At 36.5% G+C, this 23,303-nt stretch overlaps 1 protein-coding gene across 5 annotated transcripts in view; it reads right to left on the bottom strand.

The window, feature by feature from the left end:
- ARAP2 (ArfGAP with RhoGAP domain, ankyrin repeat and PH domain 2) overlaps nucleotides 1-23,303 on the bottom strand; it is a 187,528-nt gene that overhangs the window by 92,191 nt on the left and 72,034 nt on the right. For all 5 annotated transcript variants that reach the window (XM_079152776.1, XM_079152779.1, XM_079152777.1 and 2 more), the window contains exons 10-15: nucleotides 20,930-21,045; nucleotides 18,622-18,821; nucleotides 15,440-15,525; nucleotides 14,556-14,738; nucleotides 11,185-11,359; nucleotides 10,607-10,741 (exon numbers count right to left, since the gene is read on the bottom strand). In XM_079152776.1, the coding sequence (XP_079008902.1) occupies nucleotides 10,607-10,741; nucleotides 11,185-11,359; nucleotides 14,556-14,738; nucleotides 15,440-15,525; nucleotides 18,622-18,821; nucleotides 20,930-21,045 (895 nt within the window). The remainder of the gene's footprint in view (nucleotides 1-10,606; nucleotides 10,742-11,184; nucleotides 11,360-14,555; nucleotides 14,739-15,439; nucleotides 15,526-18,621; nucleotides 18,822-20,929; nucleotides 21,046-23,303) is intronic.

Here is a 23,303-nt window from a genome sequence, read left to right as displayed (position 1 = left end):
AGACCACAGTTCAATCTTGCTCACAGGCAAAAAGTGATACACTTAGGCATGCAAAAAGACAACAGTAACTAAATAATGTTCTACAAAGTTCCAGAAAGGGTTGGAGGTGCACAATAAGAGCTAAGATAAAGTTTATATACGGGCAGGTAGGCACATTTTCTCCAATGCACTAAGCAACTAAGCCTCCCCTCAGCACCCCCAACTCCAACCCTGCCCCACCATATACACCAAAGGTGGAGGCCTTTCCCTGGAGAAACCAGACCTGTCAGATTCTAAACTGGGGCTCCAGGGCTGCCTGCAGAAAGAGTACCATACAAGCCAGGAAAGAGTGATTGCAAGAAGTCCTGCATACTAAAGAAACAGTGAGACCCCAATTCTCTCCCCACATTTATAAACTGTTAGAACCAGGATTATCCAAGACTCCTACACCAACACTCTCAGCAAGAGATTGGTGGAGTTTTCTAACTGACTGCAACCACTTAAAGGAAGTTCCCAGAAATAATTCTCTCCTAGAGCCTCCTGAAGGAGTGCAGGCAGATCAATACCCTGATTTCAACTCAGTGGTACTGATTTTGAACCTCTGGCTGAAGAACTGTGAGAGAATATATCTCTGCTGTGTTAGATCACCACATCTGTGGTAAATTGTTATATCAACCATAGTAAGTTAATATAGCTGGGAAGATACTTATAAAGTGGCTGTAAGAATTCATGGTTTTCTACACAAAGTTCAAAGTGCAGTGATGATTTCATAATCAATAAATGTTGTTATTATTGAAAAAGTTTTTCTCAAGAAAGCTTCCAACTTCAAAGACAGACCAAATACAGGATAATATTTTTTTAAACAATGATTAACATCATATTGCTAAGGGAAGATGCCTCATCTACACAAGAATAGTATGATTCAAAGAAAAGAATGATAACAAAGAAATAATGATCACTAAAAATATATAATACATTTTTTAAATAAAAAGGGCTTTCCCTGAAATTAAAACAAGAGATAGAAAAGAATACCAGGTGATCAATTTTTAAAGGTCCAACATCTAACTACCATTACTTCAAAAAAAAAAAAGAGATAAAAGAAAGAAGGGAAAATTTATCAGAATAATGAATAAGGTCTAAAAATAAAAATAGAAAAAATTCATTTTCCATTAAAATGATGTGCACGTATTACCTTGGTAAAATGAAAACATAAAACTTTGGACCTAACTATCACCAATTAGAGCATTACATGTAGATTTGGTAAAACTAGGCAAACAAATGGACACCCAGACTCTGTGACTGGCCCTCACTGACAATTCTCAGTCGTCCCAAAAATATGGAAGTAGAAGTTGTGAAAATGGACAAAGGAGATTGGTCAATAAGGTTGTCAATAACCTGGATAGAAGAGAAATTTCAAAAGAAAAAAGCAACCCTGAGCAGGTGAGGTGCTTCTAAAAATCACAATGGGAATACATAAAGGTAGAAGACAGCTGATACACCAGACTTAAAAATGGTCCAGGGTTAATGTAGAAGAATATCAAAATGGGAAAGAACCATATGTAAAAATAAAGCCCACACATAAAAAAATGTAATTAAGGGATTGACATTACCTTATATGTATACACTGAGCCAGATTGTTACTACATCAACTATAATGAATATCATTTTGCAAAGCACACTAAATTACTGTTTACATGAACATGATCAGATGTCACTTTGAACAAAACAATGATTCATGCACATGAAAAAAAAATTGATGATTAAATACAAGTAGGCTAAAGATCATTGTTACCAACCACAGAAACAACAAAGGGACAAAAAATTGTTATAATTTAGTTGATTTAATTGGGTACTTAACAATGATAGTCAGCAACTATTTCCTAAAGACTGTGTATGCTTTATCTCATTTAATTCTTTTTTTTTTTTTTTTCGGGGGGGGGGGTGGGTGGTGCTGGGGATCGACCTAGGACCTTGTGCTTACAAGGCAAGCACTCTACTAACTGAGCTATCTCCCCAGCCCCTCATTTAATTAAAGTAACATTTCCAGAAGTTTCTAAAAAGATACAATGTGTCTATTCTATATGAGTGACTAAGGAAAGGCAGCAAGCTGGGAGGAGGGGCCATTCAGGACATGAGTTCATTCAGGCTTGTTTTCCTACTACTGAATTTTGAAAATTACTTGCAAATATATGTGTATTTGCTATTTACTTAAATAAAGTAAAGGGCGTTTACATTATTTTGTGTTCCAAAAATACCTTGTACCAGTCATGGTGGTGCATTCCTATCATCCCAGAGCCTCTCAGGGCTGAGGAAGTTCCCAAGTTCAAAGCCAGTCTCAGCAATTTAGCTTGGTTAAAGACCCTACCTCAAAATAAAAAGGGCTGAGGATGTGGTTCAGTGGTTAAGTGCCCCTAGGTTTAATCCCAATTCCCCCCAGGCCAAAAAAAAAAAAAAGTACTTGCATGTTACTCTTTGCATTTAGTTTATTTTTTGACTGAACCATGGAATTGAAAATATAAATGCAAAAAAAAAAAAAAAAAGTTTAAAACAATGAATACCAAAAAGAGAGAATGACTTTTTATAAGCTATCAAATTTGCCAATTTGTCATTACCAAAATTTACTAATCTACATTACTCCCTTTAATTTCTTCTTTTGAAAAACTAAAACAAAGAATTTACTAATTGAGCAACAAAAATACCAAATCAGTCCTTATATTATAATTTCCTATTAAAAGACATGGACATAAAAATTAAATCCTCAAAGATTATATAATTAGAAGTCTATAGTTTGCAAAATAGCTCTTTGCAGTAAGGTAAAACATTAAACATTCAAAAAAGTAAAACTACGGGAAAGAAAACTTTGAAATTTTTAGTTTCCCTAAATAAAAGGAACTCTTTTTTAATTATCACCTCACCATCCTGTTTTAGGGCTCTAAAAATTGTACAACTTCTCAAAATGTGAGTTACTGCCAAGAATGAAACTATATAAGCAACAATTCTGGATTTAAAATATATGTGAGATCTACAGACATTAAGGCTAAGAAGGTCTGTAGATCAGATACAATGAGTAAAACCCAAAGACAATTCCCCAAATTTGATCAATGTATTGTGGTTATTTTAGGGCATTATTTATAAATGTCCTTCTTTGTAAGGAAAAGCACACCAACGTACTAGAGGTAAAGAGAAGCATGCCTTCAACTTATTTGCAAGTGACTCTAAAAATAAATATGCAGATTAAGCATGAGAGAAATATATACACACGTATGCACAAACACAGATGTGTGTATCAATAATATGTGCATAATACACACACATATGCAAAAACAATGAGGATGAACAAAAGTGAAATGTTACTATTTCAGAACCTAAATTAAAAGTATATGGAAATTCTTTGTACTATTATTCCAACTTTTCTGGAAGTCTCAAATTAGATCAGAACAGGTAAAAATAAAAAAGTTAAAAGAAAAATATCTTAAATTCATCCTTGAATTTTCTTTTATCATAGCATCTCTGGTGAGAGTGGTGATGAGAAATAGAAGAAAACAAGACAACACGTTATCAGCAGCAACACTCATGAGGTAGAAACCTGAGAACTGCACGACATTCTGGGAAAAAAAAATCTTCAAATGAAAAGAAGAATCCTAACTAGCAGAAACAGTGAGCACAGAAATTCTTTATGGTTCTTGGAAAAGAAGGCAAACAGAGGCCCGATCCGTTCCAGTGGAAGGCGATATATTATTCCAAGGCCCTCCAATCTTGAGTCACAGTATATACTTTACCATTTTATGAAAAAGATCCTGAAAGGCAATACTTTTCAAATGAATAATCATTGCTCATTTCTAAAACGTACGAAAAGCACAAACCAATGCACTAATCATAGGAAGTTATGAAATAATTTTAAAACAAGACACCCTGATGACTGGAAAAAATCTTTATAAAATCGTAAAACAAACAAGTGCACACAATTCAACACAATCACTGGCTCAGATGAGGAATTCCACCTCATGTCCTCACTGGCAGTCTGCAATTCCATGAAAAAAGAAAGGGGCTGAGAATAATAACCATCAGGTGGTCCCTTTACAGGGTGACAACATTCAAGGAGGAAGCCACCCTCAGACTAAAGTGACAAGCACTAACTTCACTGAAAACAAAACAAAACATAAAGACAGCCTTTGGAATAGTCCTTGAGGACTGAAGATACATGTTTCTAAACCAGCAAAAAATGTATTCTCTGAGGAAAATCACAGAAAGGGGAAAGAACTGAAATCCTATTTGGCCAGAGAAAGAGATTACACAGGAAGGTAGGAATTGGAAAGGGAGACTGCAGGCTGCAGGTTCACGCTGAGGCCAGGCCCCAAGAGCCTTCCATGACAGGTGTTCAGGAGTCTGTGGCTCTCTCAGTAGACAAGTGGGAGCCTTCAAAAGTCTTAAACAAACAGTGCCAAATGAATGGTGCATAAAATAAATGTGATCGCAGAACCTAATTATGTGAATTCTAATGGGAAACAAATGACAGATCTCTTTTTTAAAGGTGCAAAATCATTTTAAGATAGAAAAGCTTGAGGAGATTTAGTCCTGTAGCATTATCATTTCTGTGACCATTTACTAGCTTTATATTTGTAAGTGAAATGGACCTGAGGTCAGACAAGCAGGCACAGGCATTATCTTTGAGGACTTAGAATAAAAGAACTGTAACAGGAAATCTTGACATTCCTATTGATTTGAGAAGTAATGAAAATTCTTGGCAAAATTACACTGGTAGGTCAATTTAGATGTGTACTCTTAACCTTGAGCAATGTCAATACCCTCCAGAAAACCTCTTGCCGCAGAACTCTTCCTGCTAATCAGTTACTAGAAGACCACCACCAACATAAAATTGGGGCCACAGAATGAATAACTCTCAGGACTCAGCTGTTAAACATCTAGAGCTTGTGTGAGGCATCTAAATGGGTGTTGTTCATTATGTCTATTCAATGGCGATGTTCACGTTAGAACACGAATGCAAAACATTAATGTAGGATTTACATTACATTTACTAACCATGCATAAAGGACTCCGGAAGCGACCTATTTAAGTTTTACTATGGCATGATATGATGCATATTTAGATAAGCACTGTGGCTGTCTGCTGTGGCCATAGGACAACACACCTAAATTAAAGCTAACTAGAAGCCAGAAGCAGTTGTTTACACGTAAACCTTCCTAGCTCCTCCTCCTCCTATCATCATCCACTGATCTACTCATTTTGCACACACTGACTCACTGCAGCTGCAGAAGAACCCTATTAGGTCCTTCCTATTACTATTAGCCTTCCCACAGGCACCTAAAAGAGTTAATTTGCTATCCCAAGGTCACACAAATACTTAGTTATCAGAGTCCCTGCATCTGGGTCCAGGAAGCTGCACTCTTGACCACTGTCCAAAATGCCTCTCTGTGCCTGTTATATATTTGAACCATATACGACCATTTTAAAAATGTATTAAGGAAGAGAAGAAGCCAAGCCTTCTAATACCGATGTGCACAATAAATCTGAAGTAATTCAGGCAAAATTATGATTTTCCAAAACTATGAAGTTGTTTCCTGATGATGAATTTCCTAGACTGCCGGCATACAGAATTCACTAAAACTAAAAAGACACTATAGGAATCCTTTCCATTTAAATAAATATCTTTTGGCCTTGGAAAACCATTTTTAAACTACATGGCCTAAGTTGTTCATAGAATAAAATATCTTAAAAACTCCTCAATGTTGATCCAGAAAATTACATATAAACAGACTAAAATACAGTTTCCGGTAAACCACACCAACCACTTTATTGTTTTAATCACAAAATTTTAGATTAGAAACTTGTCAACGATTTTCTTCTGGGTTAGAACCTGGCCACATCAACAAAAAGTGCCCACAAAAGACTTCTTAAGTACAGAGTGCTCCACCTGCTAGAGATCCCTTCTTCACATTCTGTCCATTCTTGGGAAAGAAGAAGGGAGGAATTAAGAGGAGCGTGAGAAAGAACACCTGTTCAGTATTAACTGAACAACTTGTAGGAAGTCCAAACTACAGAAGGAGACGAGGCACGGTGATGATGAAAACATAGAAGGGCTCAGTCTTTATCTTAAGAAAGATAAGAAGCCACGGAAGGAGGGTTAGGCCAGGAGGCAGCAACTACAATTTTGCTCTCCATTAAAGTCACTCTGAACGCAGAATCCTGTATTCAACATTTCCCACGTGATAATGGAAGTTATTTGTAGTTAAGAAATGTCAACCACTTTGTTTATAAAAGTACACGGAGTGTAAACAAGTCAAGGTAAGTTACCAAGGCTGGGGGTGGGAAATGGTCGAGAGGGGGCGAAATAGAAAACGAAACCAGGATGCTGTCATTCAGCTTTGCAGGTAGGTTTCACAAGAGCTGTCCATCTCTTTTCATGAACATCAGACTAAGAAGGAAGCAGAAGGGAAATACAGATCTGTCTTTGCACCCAGGAGCTAGAACTTCAAATCCTGCCAACCTGAACTGACAATCCGAAGCCCCTGCAGTTCCTGCATGCGTCCTAATCATTTTGCTTTACAGCTGTTCTGACAGGTACTGATGGAGTGGCACCGTCCAGGTGCTTGCCTTTCAGAGGCAAAGGTGCCAACCACACTTTAATCTCCAAATCTTTCCAAATGATTCATTTTTTTCCCATAAAGCTGGTGTTCGATAGCAGTGCCACCACTGCAGAATCTTGAGAGACAAAAAAAAACTCAGAACTCTCGTATTTCTTGATAGTTCATCTTTTTCTTATTCACTTCTAAGTAAGATCTTTCTGAACAAAATATGTTTCGTGCCAGCAACTTGTATGTTTTTATTCCGTTGTAGATTCTTATCCATGAGAAGTGGAGATACAATCCAAGACCCTCAGTGGTTACCTGAACTGCAGCTAGTACTGAACTCTCTCAATATTTGTTTTTCTACAAATACCTACCTATGATAAAGTTTAAGTTTAAATTAGGTACAGTAAAAAATTAACAGTGACTAGTAATGTAACAGAGCCATTATCGTGATATACTGGAATAAAAATTGAAAACGTATTGTTTATTTCTGGAATCTTTCTATTTATTATTGTTGGATCATAGTAGACTTAGGTAACTGAAACCCCTGTGAAACCACAGTTACTATGAAAAACAAAATATTAACACGTACTTGCCCTTTTACACAGCTAGTGACTTGCTTAAAGAAATGGTCATTCATTCAACAAATATTTATCACGTGGCTATGTGTCAGCATTGCTTTAGAACATTTCATAATCCTGAGCAAGTCAGCAAACACCAATGCCTCACCAAGGCTTCACTGCAGAGTGTGCAGAAACAAAGAAATGAAGACAGGATTATCTTCAAGGGATAAGAGCCATGAAGGAAATGTGCGGCACCCCATGAAAGACAAGGGCTGGCAATGGGAGGACACTTCAGAGTGACAGGAGACCTCACCGCATAGGCGGCAATGCACTGATTCCTGAAAGATGAGGAGCCATGTGGTGGAAGTGCCCTCCTTGCAGAATAAATGAAAACTGCAAAGCTCCAGCTGGGACAGGAGTGGAAGGGCCTCTCCAGGAATAGAGAGGAAATCATCGTGGCCAGGCACGGGAGCACAGAGCCCCACGCCAGGAGATGGGACAGGAGGAGGTCTTCCAGGTCATTGCAGGGACCAGGGTTAGTCTGAGATGGGAAGCTGCTGAACATCCATGAGCAATGGAACTGCAGGATGTGACGTCCATTCTGGCAGACATTAAGCTGTTTCTTGAGGAAAGGTTTGAAGGGAAGCTAGGGCAGACAGAGGGGACACAAAGGAGGGTGCTGCAGTGTAGGCAGGACAGGATGGTGACAAGCTACAGTGATGTCAATGGAGCGTCAATTTTGACTTTGAAAATATAGAGCTGGCTGATAAATTGAAGAAAAGAAGACGATCAAAGAATACCTCTCCAGGAAATTATTTTCAAGTGAACTCATTTCTGACGTGATGCATAGCTAAAATACAGGAGCTCATTTTGATATTACATTTAGAAAAATGTTCCAAATGAGAAAACATCTATAATTAAATTATATATATAGTCAGTCATCCATATACATGCTTGCAAAATCCATGTAGTCAACCAACTATGGTCCAAAAATATTTAAATAGACAACTGCATTAGTACTCAATGAGTACAAACTATCTTCCTTGCCATTATTCCTTAAACAATAAAGTATAACAATTATTCATATATCATTTCCATGTATTAGGAACTGTAAGAAATCTAGAGATAATTTAAAATATATGGGAAGAGGTAAATAAGTTATATACAAATACTCTGACTCTTTATGTAGGGGCTTTGAACATCTACAGTCTTAGTATCCATGAAGGTCCTGGAACCAATCCCCCACAGACACTGAGGTACCCCCTATACAGAGAATATACCCCTTCCCATTTTTTGAAATAAACTTTAATAAAAATTCAATAATTTATTAAATATGAAAGGAAAGATTGAGTTATAACTTTAAAAAAATGTAGAACTCAAGTCAATTAAAAAATGTTTTGAGAAAATAATAATCTTATAAGCTTATAAATATATTTAAGCATGCATAAAACTTATGATATATGCTTATGATATGTTATAAAGTTTTAAGAAAATATATTTCAAATACCCTCTTTGATTTTTTATTTGCCTTAGTCAATCTTTTAATAATGGTTATAGTCAAGTCACAGCTCATCCAGGTACTTTTAACCTTTCGGGGTGGTTTTTGACTATGTAATCATTAAATACTGACAGGAGCAATAGCAGATTTTTTAAAACTCTGTAAAATTTGTCACTTATTATTGGTTAGGTTGAGTAAAGGAAAGCAATAAAAAAATCAATTGCTGAAAGAACCAAAAACATCTAAATTCAAACGATAAAAATGCTCTTCCATCTGACTACCCTGTCACACTGTGTGTGATCAAGGCTAAAATGTTACAATAATAATTAGACACAAGTCAGGTGTAAAATTTTGCTTCATGCTGAGCTCCTTGGTTTTCATGTGAAGATTGGCATAACATCAACCATCTCGCAGACTTTCTATGAATATGACCTTTAATGAATGCAAAGTACCCACAGCAGTGTCTTAGATACCATGCATGCTCATACAGGACAGGTAATATCTTCAGGAAAATCTGAGTACAGTGAATCCTAATATAATCTGCTTTGGGGTATGATTTCTTTTAAAATAAAATTAAGCATACCTAAAGTAGAAAATCAGAAATGCAAAAGCATTCCAAAATCTGAAACATTTGGGTACTAATGTAACACTCAAAAAGTTTAGAATTTTGGAGCATTTCTGAGTTTGAAGATTTGGATTAAGGATGCTCAACCAGGAAAGTCAATGTAAATATTCCCAAGTCTGAGAAAGCCTGAAATCTAAAATCTAAAATACTTCTGGTCCCAAGTACTTCTAAAAGGGAATATTTAACCTGTAAATAATTTATACTGAAATAATAACTTCAAATGAACAAATATCAGGATTAATACTGTAAAGTGACTTTTCCTTCCTGTTGTTCTTTGAATTAACAGTTGAACTGTGCCATTTCTGGATAGTTAGGCTGCTGAGCCCATCAACATCTACCTTCAGTTGACCTATTTAGCTTAATCTTCTTGTACTTTCTTTGTTCTAGTAAGACAGGTCTCATATTTTCATGTCTATATTTCTCAAATTAGTTCCAATGTATATAACATCAACATGAAGCCAGTGTCTTAGTCATTTTAATATCCCCAATGTCTAGCACAAGCCTAACACAAGGAGTAGCTAGGTAAAGGGCAAATGCCCAATAACTCTACTCATAAAATTCCCTAAACTGAGAATATGCTGTTAAATAAAATTGATTTCCATAATTTCTTGGAAACTATGCTAGGTTTTATTTTACTTAAACACCCATATATTTCTAATCACAACAAATTTAACTACTCCTGTCATCTAGTACTCTTACTGGAATATATGCCAAGCTAAGCATCCCTATTCTGAAGGTTCAAAACCCAAAACCTTTCAAGCACTGACATGATTCTGCAAGTGGAAAATTCCACTCTATGAAATTTTGTTTCATGCTCAAAATGATCAAATAAATTTTATAACACTACCTTCAGGCTTGGTGTTTAGACTTGGATCCCATCCCCAAATATCTCATTATGTATATGCTCATATTTCAAAATCCAAAAAAATCTGGAATCCAATCCAAAACACTTCTGTTTCCCAAGTATTTCAGATAAGGGAGACTCAATCCATAATGAAAACTTGCCAGCTCTTCCTATGTGTTTGCATTTATCCATATTACCTCACCAGTTTTGTGTCCATCCCTAAGGGCAAGGTCTGAGTACCTGAAATAGAATTGGTTGGCTCATGAGGTAGAAATCAGTGAATTCTGTTGAGAATTCACTCTGCATTCCAAATCAGTGGTAAGTTCCTGTTGAAGTATGTGAAGTAATATCTGTGCCTGGAAGCATTTATAAATCCTTAAAAAATCTCTCTCTACTGCAAGATCAAATCTAACATCTTGAGGGAAAAAAATCAAAATTTAAACCTAATTGTTTTGATAATGGAATAAAACTTTATCCAGTAACAAAATCTAAGAGGAACAGAAAAGATACCTTCAAGCAGTTTTTTCTCTGAAGAGACTTTAGAAGCAGCAGCGGGAGCCTGATACAAGAAGTCACAGAGGAACGTGGACTGGGCAGTCTCTTGATTTAACCCACCTTCGGAATGAATGTCATGTTGAGGGAAATCTAGAAAAATTAAAGAAACAATACATTGGAAATCCAAAATGTAAACAATTTATGAATATTTAGGTGAGTTTCGAGCTAGAAGAAAAATGACTACAAATTTACCACTGAATAAATGCAGAGCAATTTATTTTACTTTGCATAAAATTTACAAATAAGCACTTAAGTCATACTTGTTATTCATATATGAAAAGTCGGATTTAATTTCAGTGAAAATGATTATGTGGGATTAACTATTTTCATCTTCCATTTATAAGATTACAGAAATATAAAAGATATTTCCTCAACTTTTTCTTGAAAGGGTATAACAGAATATTTTGGCAATTTCATTTTCCTTCTTTACAATTTTTTTCTTTTTTAAGTTGAGAAATAAACAGATTTGTACTTTCATCCTTTTAGGGGATGCATCAGAAAAAATATGGGTTAATTTAGGGTGAGGGACAAACCTGAGAATTTGTTATGGTAGAGAAATTCCATTTGCAGACTCTGCCCAGCCTTCTTGGCCAGGAGATAGGGGGTGCTGTGCACGGGGTCTCCAGTTGCACACATGACATCGGCTCCACTGAACAGTAAAGCCATCGTTTCCAGCACGTCTGGTTTCACCACAGCAGCACACAGAGCCTAGCCATGAAAAGAAAATATAGCTTTTAAGGAAAGTAAATATGATGCTAGCTATTACAATGAATGGAAGTCTTGTCATTCATTTATAAGATGAAGTTTTTATTCAGTTTTTCCTGAGGCAGCTAATAATAACTAAGCTCTGAATTAGGCAATAAGCACAAAATGCCTGCTTTGGATGGATTTAAATTACAGCCAAGACCTCTGCGCCTCAGTTCGCTCCTTTGTTGCTGTGATGTTCTCCTTCCAAATTTTCCCATTCATCATAGCTGCTTTGGAAGACATTTTTATGCTACCTATTCTATAGTGGTTGACACTAAGAAAATTCAAAACCTTTCAAATGTAATAATGAAGTAGCCACTAAATGTTCCATCATATGAACACCATTAATATGTTTTTCCCTAGCCTAATTAGAAGCTGTAGAATATTTAAATTATTATTGTGCTTTGGGAATTAGAAAGATAAGGGCAAAACAAATGCAGTATCTTTTTGTGGAAGGGCAAGGGACAGAAGGAGAGAGAAGAGACAACAACAACAACAAAACATTATTGGTGCATGTTATACATCACCCTTGTATAAACAATGAGGGGGGAATGCTAGAATTGCTGGCTTATTCTGTCTGTATACCTTAAGTAAGCTGCCTCTACATGCATCTCTTCTCTTTTCTATTTTATGTCAATCCTCAGATCTTACTTTATTGGTTTCCTATTTGCAGTCAAATATTCATACATGGCACCCTGATTCCATCTGAACTTGCAGCCTCAGAACACAGTTTCACCTCCTCCCTGAGAGACTCATCCAGAGGGATCGCTGATAGATATGGCCTCGGTGATGCAGGCTCAGGACAATGTCACAGAAGCTATTCCATGTGGAGGCACATGCACAGCCATGAATTCCCAGACACCTTCACAGCTGCTGGCCCAAAGGGGTGACTGCTTAAAAAGTACTTAGTTTTCCAAACCTGGTCCAGTTGACCTCTAGGATTCCCTTCCCCTCAGAATCAGAAAGCCAGCACCCCTTACACTCAATTTTGTACTAATGTGCTAGGAGTCCTTAAGCAAATCCTGTCTCGCTGGGTCTTAACTTCTCCTCACCTGTAAACAGGCACTGACTGGAAATGGCTACCTTCCCTTCTCCTCTGAGAATCCCTGGTGCCTCCCCCACTTAGTCACTTCCTCTCCTCCCCCTGCAGTCTTTGCCTCACAGCACACTGTGTTTACTGTCATGTATTTATTGGAATCTAGACGTTTATGGTCACTCTCCCCTACTCAACTGTCATTCCCATAAATAAAAGCAGCACACCCTACTTGTTGATACAACTGTATCCCCAGCACCAAAAAGAGGACTCACCAATTTGCAAGTGCACAATAAATAACCAGTAACATAACCATTTGAAAATTATTCACTGACACTACGATGCCACTCATTAAGAGTACAACAAAGAGGGAAGTCCCGATGGGTAAACTTCCCCAAAATATTTGAGAGGAATACAGTTGCTAGCCCTTACTCAAAAACCCATCTACTTATTAACTCAAGGCAACTGCTTAGTGTGATAGGACCTCACTTGAGGACATCAACTACCATTGACGAGATTCACAGTATCATTCAAGGGGAGGAAAAAAAGGGGGGAAAGGGTTGGCTTAGTTCTCCAAGTTCACCAATTACCTTATAAAGTCCATAATTTACTCTTTATGTCATAGAACTCTGGTATAAGGAATTAGATTAAATACAATAGGGTTATGATACTTTCTGATTATTCCATGAATGTCCAGTGTAATTGTTCAGTTATTGCAATAGTATAATTAGCACCCATGAAAGCACTATGCAAACCAATATCAAATCATCATAAAAACCTACGTCTAACTATTCAGTTCCAACACTCTTGTCCAATCTCCCAGGTTTGGACCCACCTTAGGAAACTATGTTGAATCTTTTATTCTTAGTGGGTTCTTTTGGTTTTTGTTTGTTTGTTTTTTTTGGTTTTGGAATTGAACCCAGGGTCCCTTAACCACTGAGCCACATTCCTAGCCCATTTTAAATGTTCTACTTTGAGACAGGGTCTCATTAAGTCCTTAGGGCCTGGCTAAGTTGCTGAGATTGGTCTCAGACTTGCTATCCTCCTGCTTCAGCCTCCTGAACTGCTGGGATTATAGGTGTGCACCACCGCCCCAGGAAAATTTTTTACTCTTCATGAGCTATGACTTTAAAATTAGTAGGTGACCTCAGTTTATAGATACCAAAGGTATATACACAAAAAAAAAAAAAAAAAAAAAAAAAAAAAAAAAAAAAACATTTTAGGAAGACCGAATCAACAGAATAATAGCATAAGTCAATGGTATAGCTAACCTTTCATATGTGAAAAATGGTGTACATTTTAAAAAATGTATAGCATGAAGCTACTTACCCCAAGATCCTTACCCAACAAGGATTACCGTTAAAAACGTTAGAGAAGTGAGTACCATGTCATGATCACCTGAACACTTATGAAAACAGGTATATCCTTTAAATGCCTATACACAGAACAAACTCCTACCACACAAGAGATGAAGCAGCAATTTAGAACTAGAAGGGGTGGGAGGTACTTAAAACCCTCTACCCTAATATCTTCACCAAAAGACCAAATGGGTGGCATAAAAGGATACAGAATCCCTCAGCCAAAAGCAAACAAGACTTCAAATCAATGGCACCGAGCGAATCAGAGTTGGAAACAAAAAGTGGAGTGATGGGTGATACCATCAGCAACGTAAAAAAGCATATCACAGCTGGGCACAGAGGCGCATGCTCCTACATCCCAGCAACCCAGGAAACTAAGGCATGAGGACCACAAGTTCGAGGCCAGCCATGGCAACTAAGTGAGACCCTGCTTCAAAATAAAAACATAAAACGGGCTGAAAACATAGCTCAATGATCTAGTGGCCCTGGGTTCAAAACCCAGCACGCCCACCATAAAAGTACGGCATAATCTCTGTCTAAAAAACAGAAAGGGCTGTCAAAGTTTAAAGGACACTGGTTTGGTTTGAGTGAGGTGAAAACTTAGGAACGAATCTTCAAGTAAAACAGTGGAGAAACGTTCTCATAAAATAACATAAATAAAACCATAATTGCATCAAAAGGTACAAGATTTTTATTTATCAAGAAGCTTGTCATGTGTTCCAGAAAGCACTGAAGTTTATGTTCATTGTTCAGATTTACTGAATACCTTATTTAATTCTTCTTTGGTTAGAGAAGCCAAAAGGGTCTTTCTGAATTTCCCTTCTTTGTATTTCTGAGTAATGAAGTTTTTTCTCTTTTCTACTGGTGAGTCCATGTGCAATTCTTCATCCCTTTGAAGGTTACCAGCCCAAAAGTCATTTGCTCTTTTGTTTCCAATGACAATAAAAAGCTAAAATGGTCAAAAAATAAATAAATAAAACATCAATTCATAAAATGCATTTAAATCTGCAAAAAAAAATTGACTGAGATTATAAATTAAAGCACGACTTAGTACAAAATACAAGGGAACACATGCAAGACTCAACTCTTTTCAAGAAGACGAAGTGTGAGGGCAGATCCTCTATTTTTTTTTTAACACTGCCTTGCTTCTCTGAATAATGGCAAAAACGTCAGCTTGAAAAGAAACCACAGGCAATACAAACTGCAGCAAAAGTCCTTTTAGTCTTTGAAATTCACACCTTGGACAGAGCAGGTGGGCTAATGCTATCCACTGTGAGCAGTTGCGGAGGAGGAGCAGAAAGCGGAGAGAAGGGACAGCAGGTTTGACTGCACCAGTCAGTGGCAGAGCCCAGCCAAGGTGAAGACATTTTGCCCAATGTCTTTATTCACTTTTCTCATATTTTACCATGCTGATATAAAAGGGATCTTTCCCTTTCACTACCATTAAAGCTCTTCCTATTTTTTATTTTAAAATACCTATCTCATTTAGGAAGATTTCTGAAAGTGTTACAACTATCCAACAGGCTATAAGCATATGCCATTTTTTATAGAGGAAGAACTTCATCAAAGAGGCTCTAAAGAAATTCACCCCAGGCACTGCACACTTCCTGCCCAGTCTCTGCTCACCACCACCAGTTATGCAGGACTCACCTCAATGAGCTCGTTGCTCCAAATGCTGGCATCCATTTTTAGACTTCTAACTTTGGAGTCTTTTGGTCCCAAAGATCTATGTTGTCCTGAAGTCAACAACAATTCAATTTCTACTGTAGTTTGCATATGAATTTATTTTAGCTTATTTTCAAAAATGAGTATAGCTACGTGCACATAAATCTGCATGTACATGTTAAAACACACCAGCGCTTACTTTCTTAAACACCAATAGCACTAGAGTAGACATGGTAATTATACACAGATCATAACCAAATACAACAAAGATAACAGTGATCATCTTCATCACTGCCCTGCATCAGTATAAGACTATACTTTTAAAAAAATATGTATGCACCAGGCACGGTGGTACACACCTGTAATCCCAGCAGCTTGGGAGGCTGAGACAGGAGGATTGCTGCTAAGCGACTCAGTGAGACCCTGTCTCTAAATAAAATACAAAATAGGATTGGGGATGTGGCTCAGTGGCTAAGTGTCCAAGAGTTTAATCCCCAGTACCCGACCCTCAACTACCGAAAAAAAGAGTATGTATACACACATGCATGTATCTTTTTTATATATGTGTGTGTGTATGTATATATATATATATGCATGTATACACACATACTTGGTTATTAGCCAGAAATCACTGAAGACCTGTTTTCATGAGGCTGTTTGAATCCTATGTGTAGGAATACAGATATTATTCCTATTACTATTTTAAAAAGCTACATCTCTAATAATAAAGTACTTAGAAATATGATGTGGATTCTCTATTCTATGGTTACATCTGGAAGAGTGTAAGAGCCCAGTATTCTATTATCATCAATTCAATTATGCTTTGTAGTCTTAACTAGTGTCCAAGCGAATATCAGATGCTAAGCTGAAAAGGAAAAAAAGTTACACGACCTTGAGCTTGATCTTAAGGACTTCTCTCTACATTAAGTAAGAGGTTCTTTTCCTCCTTTCTTGAAGGTGAACCCTTTTCAGAGCATAAAGCCCTAGAACTCCCATGATAGACATCAGCATTGGTTTGCATTTTTAAAAACTACCTAAAGGCAGTACTGAAAAGAAGAAAATGCAGAGTTAAAAGGGACTGATAGAAAAGCTGAGCCAAGGAAGGATAAGATCTGAATTGAGGCAGCAGGAGAAGAAACAAAATGGACAGGAAAGATGTAGAGATACTGTGAAGATAAAACTGGGGGGACATGGTGAGCTTTAAAAAAAGCAGAAGAGTCAAGAGGACATCTTAGGTCTGAGATTTGAGTGCAGGCAGACAGTATTGCTCCTAACCCATATGGGAAATATATGAAAATGTGCAGCTTTATGCAAGGGGCTGGAGCGGCAATAAGGGCTCCAATTTTGATGTGTTATTGCTGAGGTATTTTTGCCAAGTCCAAGTAGAGATTCACACAGGCAAATAAGCATGAGTTTGGTGTCCAACAGAAAGAGAACCATCTGCTTAAAGGTGAGTATTGAATTCAAGTGATAAAAAACATCATGCAAAAACTCCCAAGTGAAGGAAAATTGAGGATGTAGCCAGAGAATAAACATACTACAGGAGTGTGAAGAGGAGAAGCAGCCTGAGAAAAGATGACCAGTAGGCAGTACTCGCACACTGAGAGAGACTGCATCGTGCAAGCTGGGGGAGGATGGAGATCAGAAAGGAATGTTGGATGGATCAGAAAAGCATGTTGGGCAAAGGTTTGGAATACTGCAAAGAAGACAATGAAGTTAGCGGGGCCACACAGAAACTGAGGAGGAAAATACATTGGAATATATGGTGGAAATATATTTAGTGGAGTAAAGAGAAAATAAAGGCTAACTACAGGATGCTGAAGGAAATTAAAAGACACTAAAGTAATAAAGAAAATGCATGCAGTTACTGTGTGGTCTGGAAAGTACCTCGTTTTTGAAAAGAAAGGACAGAGAATGGCATACACAGAGTAACAGATTGAGCGTTTCAGAAAGCCTGGTGGCTTTAACAAGGCAGACTTATGCACGTTTCCATGATGGAGCAAAAGAAACCATGGCTAAATACTACTTAAGAGAATGAATCAGGAGGAGTTGAAGATCCTAATGAAGGAGGAAAGTGAGGTAGTGTGGGCAGAGCAGTGTAGGAGAACACAAAGCCATTTCTCCTAATGAGACTGGAGAGGAGAAATGGATGGGAACAGTACAGCACAGGGCCAATTGGTTGATGTTTTTCAGTGTCATGATTCAGGCCATTAATTAGCTGGTGAGGAAAGCTACCTCAGTATGATATGGAAGGTACTAGAATAGAGCTCTAGAAAAGAATAAGTGTTCCAGGCAACTGATATGGCTTTCCCTGCTCACTGTCCCGGCTCCAGCTAGGTCAGGACACCTCTCCTGTATTCTGTCATTGAACCTGCACTCAAGTCTTGTTCTGCGCTTACTGTATTCCATTACAGTTACTACTCATACATTCATGGTGGAAATGTCACATCTTCTATAAAATCCTTTTAATTCCCCATACCAGTGTGGTAGTGAGTATGCTAGGTGAATTGTGTGTATAGGGTGGCGAGTAGGGGGACACAGTGCAAGAAAACTGAAGTGAAGTTTAGATTATGGCTTATTTCTCTAAGACACACTGGAGTCCATTTCTCTTTGCTCACTTGCATAATTGAGCTCCCAAATACATGGAGATGCCAGTCGGTCAGCTGTAAGGTCTCAATAAGAAACAAGCCATAGAATTTATTTTTCATTCATATCTATATATAAAATTCTACGTAAATATCTTGTTTTAACAGATACCAGATCCAGGATACAAACAAACTCAATATGTTCTAGAGCATAGAACAAACTCAATATGAAAAATATGTCTTAAAAATTAGGGAAAAAATGGAAAAATCTTCATGTGAACATGCAAATCTGCTCTAGGTATGTTCTAAAATCTATAAATTTCAACATTGTGTTTTTAAAATCTCTACATGGACCAGTAGACACAAAATAGGATTACATGCTTAAAAATCAATTTTTACATCTGAGTCATGCATAAGAGAAGTTTAGAATTCTATAATATTTCTGAATTGCACTTAAACTCAACAAGCTTTCTCTGGTTTTACTTTTCACCACCTTCAGCTAGAACACATTATATATGAAAACACAGCAGTCAGTGCCAATCTGCCATAGAGCAGTGATAAGCATAATTTATCACTAATTACCTGCACATTTCTTACAGATGACAACACACAGGTTGATGGACGCCCAGTCAGGATCTGGGGCTTTACAATCCGCACAGCTCCTGTTGGACTCGTTGAACCAAATCTTCTCAGCTACTTCATAATCAGAGAGAGTTTCTGCTATTGATTGTTGCACAGCTTCAATCCAGTCTTGTTTCTCTTTTTCAGACTCAGCTGTAAAGCTGAAACAATTAACGTTTCTATATTATCCATTTCCTTGTAAAGGCCAATTAAGCAGTATGTTCAGTTTGCATATTCGTTTCACTTACAAATTAAACAGCAGCTTAAAATTATGCCTGCCAGGCAGCTCTGGATTGTCTTTTCTGTTAAAAATCATCTAATTTAACAAACCGGTTTCTTTTTAATTTTCCATGTTGTTTATGACTTTGTTTACATATCTTAAACCAAAACTAACATACACATTTTTCTGACCACAATATAAAAAATTGCTTTGTTAAGTCAAAAGCTTAAGTGAGAGGGCACAATTCCTATACAATGATTACATAATAATCCATAAGAGATTGGCAGTTTCAGGACTATTGGAATATTTTACCAAATAAGTATGCCATGACAGTCCAGAGCTAAAATTATCAAAACATCCACCAGAAATTGTGATTTTTTTCATATTTAAAAAATAATTATTTTTTAATTAGAAGAATATCCAGATGGTTTAAAGAGACTGAGAAATCAGGGAAGTTTTAAGTGGTGCTATTCTAATGGATTTCTAACTCATTTTGAGCCGCATTCTGACTTATTCTGGTTTGTGGTATTTATTATGCATTTGACTGAAGGAATAAAACATTAAATAGTAGTTCAATCCTTCGGGAACGAAAAAAAAAAGATTTACTGGGTCCCTTCAGTGTTCCAAGGAATGTGCTATATACACAACCAATAACTAATAAAATAATTCATCACATTAAAATTTTGCTCTAAAAATTAAAATGCTTTGAATTACAATGAAAATAATAGATAATTAACATATTTTAAATACTCCATAAAAATAATCAGTGACCTACATGGGCTATATTTTTAGAAGCATTCCATGATTCGATCATAACTATAATATTTAACAAAATTCCTAGCATACACGTTCTACTAGAGATTGATCACAGCCAGTATCTGGATTTTCATTTGAGGCTAAAATCTGCAGTCATGGGGTGGGAGGGGTGACTGAACCCAGATCACTTCTTGACCTTTTGGCTAAGACCAAGTGAGGACAGATACAGGGCCTCACCTATGCTGGGCAAGTGCTCTATCACTGGGCTATGTATCCAGTCCCAGAATCTGCATGTATGAAAATAAAGCTTGCTGTTCTTTTTTCAACCATTTCTTTCTCCAATTTTAAGTCAGTGGACAAATTTTGACAAAATAAAAAATAAAGAAAAAAATTTTGACAAAATAAAAAATAAAGATTTAGTGGCATATTTGAAATTGTTAAGTAATTGTTAGTTCTTCAAAGTCCTAGAACAATTGTCTCTGATTGGCACATTACCCTGGAGAGTGTGGTTTATTTTTGACAAAATGAATGAATGTAGTTGAACTCAACAGATATTGACTTGAGTCTACTACATATACATACTAAAGCTATGGAATCATTATATATTATTAAAACTTACTATATAGTATACTAATATATATATTATATATGTATGTACATATATGTATGTATATATGTATGTGTATATAATATATATAGATACACACACACTAAGATATTTGGATCAATAAGGGGATGTGATTCATTAAAATCAGTATCCTCTTGAGCTGTCCCTGAGGAAGAGTACCTAGAATACCTTTTTTTTTACTCAGGGACCAGTCTTAAAAGAGGAATTGTATCTAATTAGGCAAAAGGAAGGTAAGCAATACAATTTAAAGAAATGTAAAGTGCTCTTACTTTATTCCATCCAAAATGTGAAGAAATTTGTAAAATATTTATTGATAAAAAATTAACATATTCACCATGACTACCAAGAAGAAAAAGATATAAAAAAAAATATAACATATATAAAAAAATTAACATATTCACCATGACTACCAAGAAGAAAAAGATATTAAGGAAGGAAACTACTCATATTTCATGAAATAAATATCTTTGCAGGTTGCATGATTATTTAGGTCACTTGTAAAGTGTTTACAGTATGCTGGTTAGTAAGTCAGGCAACATGGAAACATTAGAAGACAATTTTAGTGTTCTATGTGGGATAAAATCACCAGTAGCATTATAAAGATGTATTGTCCAAACTTTCTTTTGGTAGTATAAAAACAAAAAAAATGTTTAAAGGCAGCTTACCTGAAACTCCTATAGGGGGTGATTATTTCAAAAGACTGTTTCACAGTTCGGTCTACTTGCTTTACATTCGCTACATTCATAGGAATTATGGTAATACCAAGTCCACTCTTAAAATCCTAGTGTGAAGAAAAATGTAAAAAAAAACTATAAACACACACAGACACACACACACACACGCTGGATTCTGAAAATACAATCATTTTTTTCAATAACTTCTACAAATTTTACTACATGTATATGGAATTAAATAGATCCAACTAGAAAACTGATTGATTTTTTTTTTTTTTTTTTCCATTTCTAGTAGTCATTTTCAGAACATAACATTCTAAGCTTGGCAGTTGGGCTATTGATAAAGTACAGGTTTCCTTCACATGAAAGGTAAGTTGAGTCTAGGCCACAGACACTAACATATACCTTGCTTTTGAAAACAGTCACTACATTTACCTTTGTCCATTCTGTAAAGGAAATTAATACTTAATATCCCTTACTGTATTTCAAGCATTTTTCTAGGTGGGAAGACCAAATGACAGTGTGAAATTAGCACAATTACTATTTTAATGAAAAGATGGGGAAACTGAGGCTCAAGAAGAAGGTGGAAAGTGCAGCTGGTTGTACATGGTGGAAAGGCACTGAAGCCCCAGCTGCCTGTCTGCCCTTTGCTTTACGATACTGGATTACCTCTGCTGCATCACATTATTTTTCTCCTCATTTACTCCCAAACAAATGCATTACCTGTTTTATGAAGTATACAGTTTTATCTCACATTCAATATTTTATTGCTTTCTTCTCCCCTTCAATCAAATTCTTAAAAAGCTTGTCTAATGCTACTTTGGTATGAAATTACCATTTTTCAACATCGATATCCACTGTATTCAATGAGTCTCACAAAAATTACAAAATTGTTCAAAAGGTTACAAAGAGACTGCATTTTAAAAGCACTAAAGTTTGCAATATATTATCTGCTCATATGGGTTTTGGAATTCGACTTATCAAATAAATAATCTCAACACTTTATAAAGTATAATCTATGCCTCAAAGGAGGAATTATCTATGTGAACAGATTCAGATTAAATGTGCTCTGAAAAATATTGGTTCATATTCAGTAAGGACACTCAGCAAAGACTATTTAGAAAGATTAATAGAATGAAGCAATTCAAAGGCCTCTTTGTCGCACTTGCTATGTGATAGAAAAGTAAAAAACTATTTTCCCATCTCTCTTACACCTATGACAGGTCATGTGTCCTAGTTTTGATCAATGCAATATAAATAACTGCAGAGGGGGTGGGGCAGACAGACACATTAAAAGATGAAAGCCTTTTCACCCCTCACATACCTGTCCTCTTGGGAAATGACACCTGAAAGCACAAAGACATATTAGAATTTCAGGTTTCTTGGTAGGTGACACCCCAGGACAAATTCTTGTGCCAGAAGGATGCCAGAATGTGGAAAAACCAGGAGAACCCTGTCCCCCCTCCCCGGGTAGCATTAAAACTCTTCTGGCACGCATCAAGAGACCCATTAACAGGTGGGTGTAACTCAGTGTTAGAGCACTTGCCTAGCATACCGGAGGCCCAGAATTCTTCAAAGCCCAGCAACGTTCTCCCAAAAGGAAGATTGGTTAAAACAAATCCCCATCTTTTCAAGTTGTCTGTTAGGATTTGTGTTTAATACTAATACATCTTTTTTTTTTGGTGCTGGGGATCGAACCCACAGCCTTGTGCTTGCAAGGCAAACACTCTTCCGACTGAGCTATCTCCCCAGCCCCTAATTCAAGCACATTCCTGAATGATAAGCAAAAAAAAAAAAAAAAAAAAAAAAATTATTTTAAATCTAATTTTCCCCTACATGTAAAGGAATTCAGAGTTTTTAGACAAACTGTAGAAAGGCTTTATTTTATTATTTTCTTAACCTGCAGGTTTTTAGTTAGAATAAGGAAATATTTTATTTAGAAATCATCAATTAAATCTTTTTAACAAAAAGAACAAAAGGCTCATTTTATTAAGGGAAAAAAGGCAGAAACTGAGAATCAGTAATAAAAAAGCAAAGATGCACAGAAATGGTAAGTGTTGTAAAATAATTAGAATGGGAGTGACATTCTTCTATTTGTATATTTAGCCCACTGAATAAAAGACAGTACGCATATATGGAGGGAAAAGAAGTGAAGTTTTTCCAATCAGCCATATTCTAATAAGTTTCAGCATTATCAGTACAGGGTTTTACTTATTAAATTGAAAACACACACACACACACACACACACAAATTCCATATCACCCATACCAATGTTCCTGTTGCATAATGCAACTACTGGATAAACTCATAATGCTTGTACCTGGGAATTGAAGCCCTCTTTTACAAATGAAGAAAGAAAGGAGT

The sequence above is a fragment of the Sciurus vulgaris genome (assembly GCF_902686455.1).
Source record: "Sciurus vulgaris genome assembly, chromosome: 9".
Lineage (NCBI taxonomy): Eukaryota > Metazoa > Chordata > Mammalia > Rodentia > Sciuridae > Sciurus > Sciurus vulgaris.
Note: the sequence above shows the minus strand (reverse complement) of the source record. Positions and strands in the feature narration are given on the sequence as shown.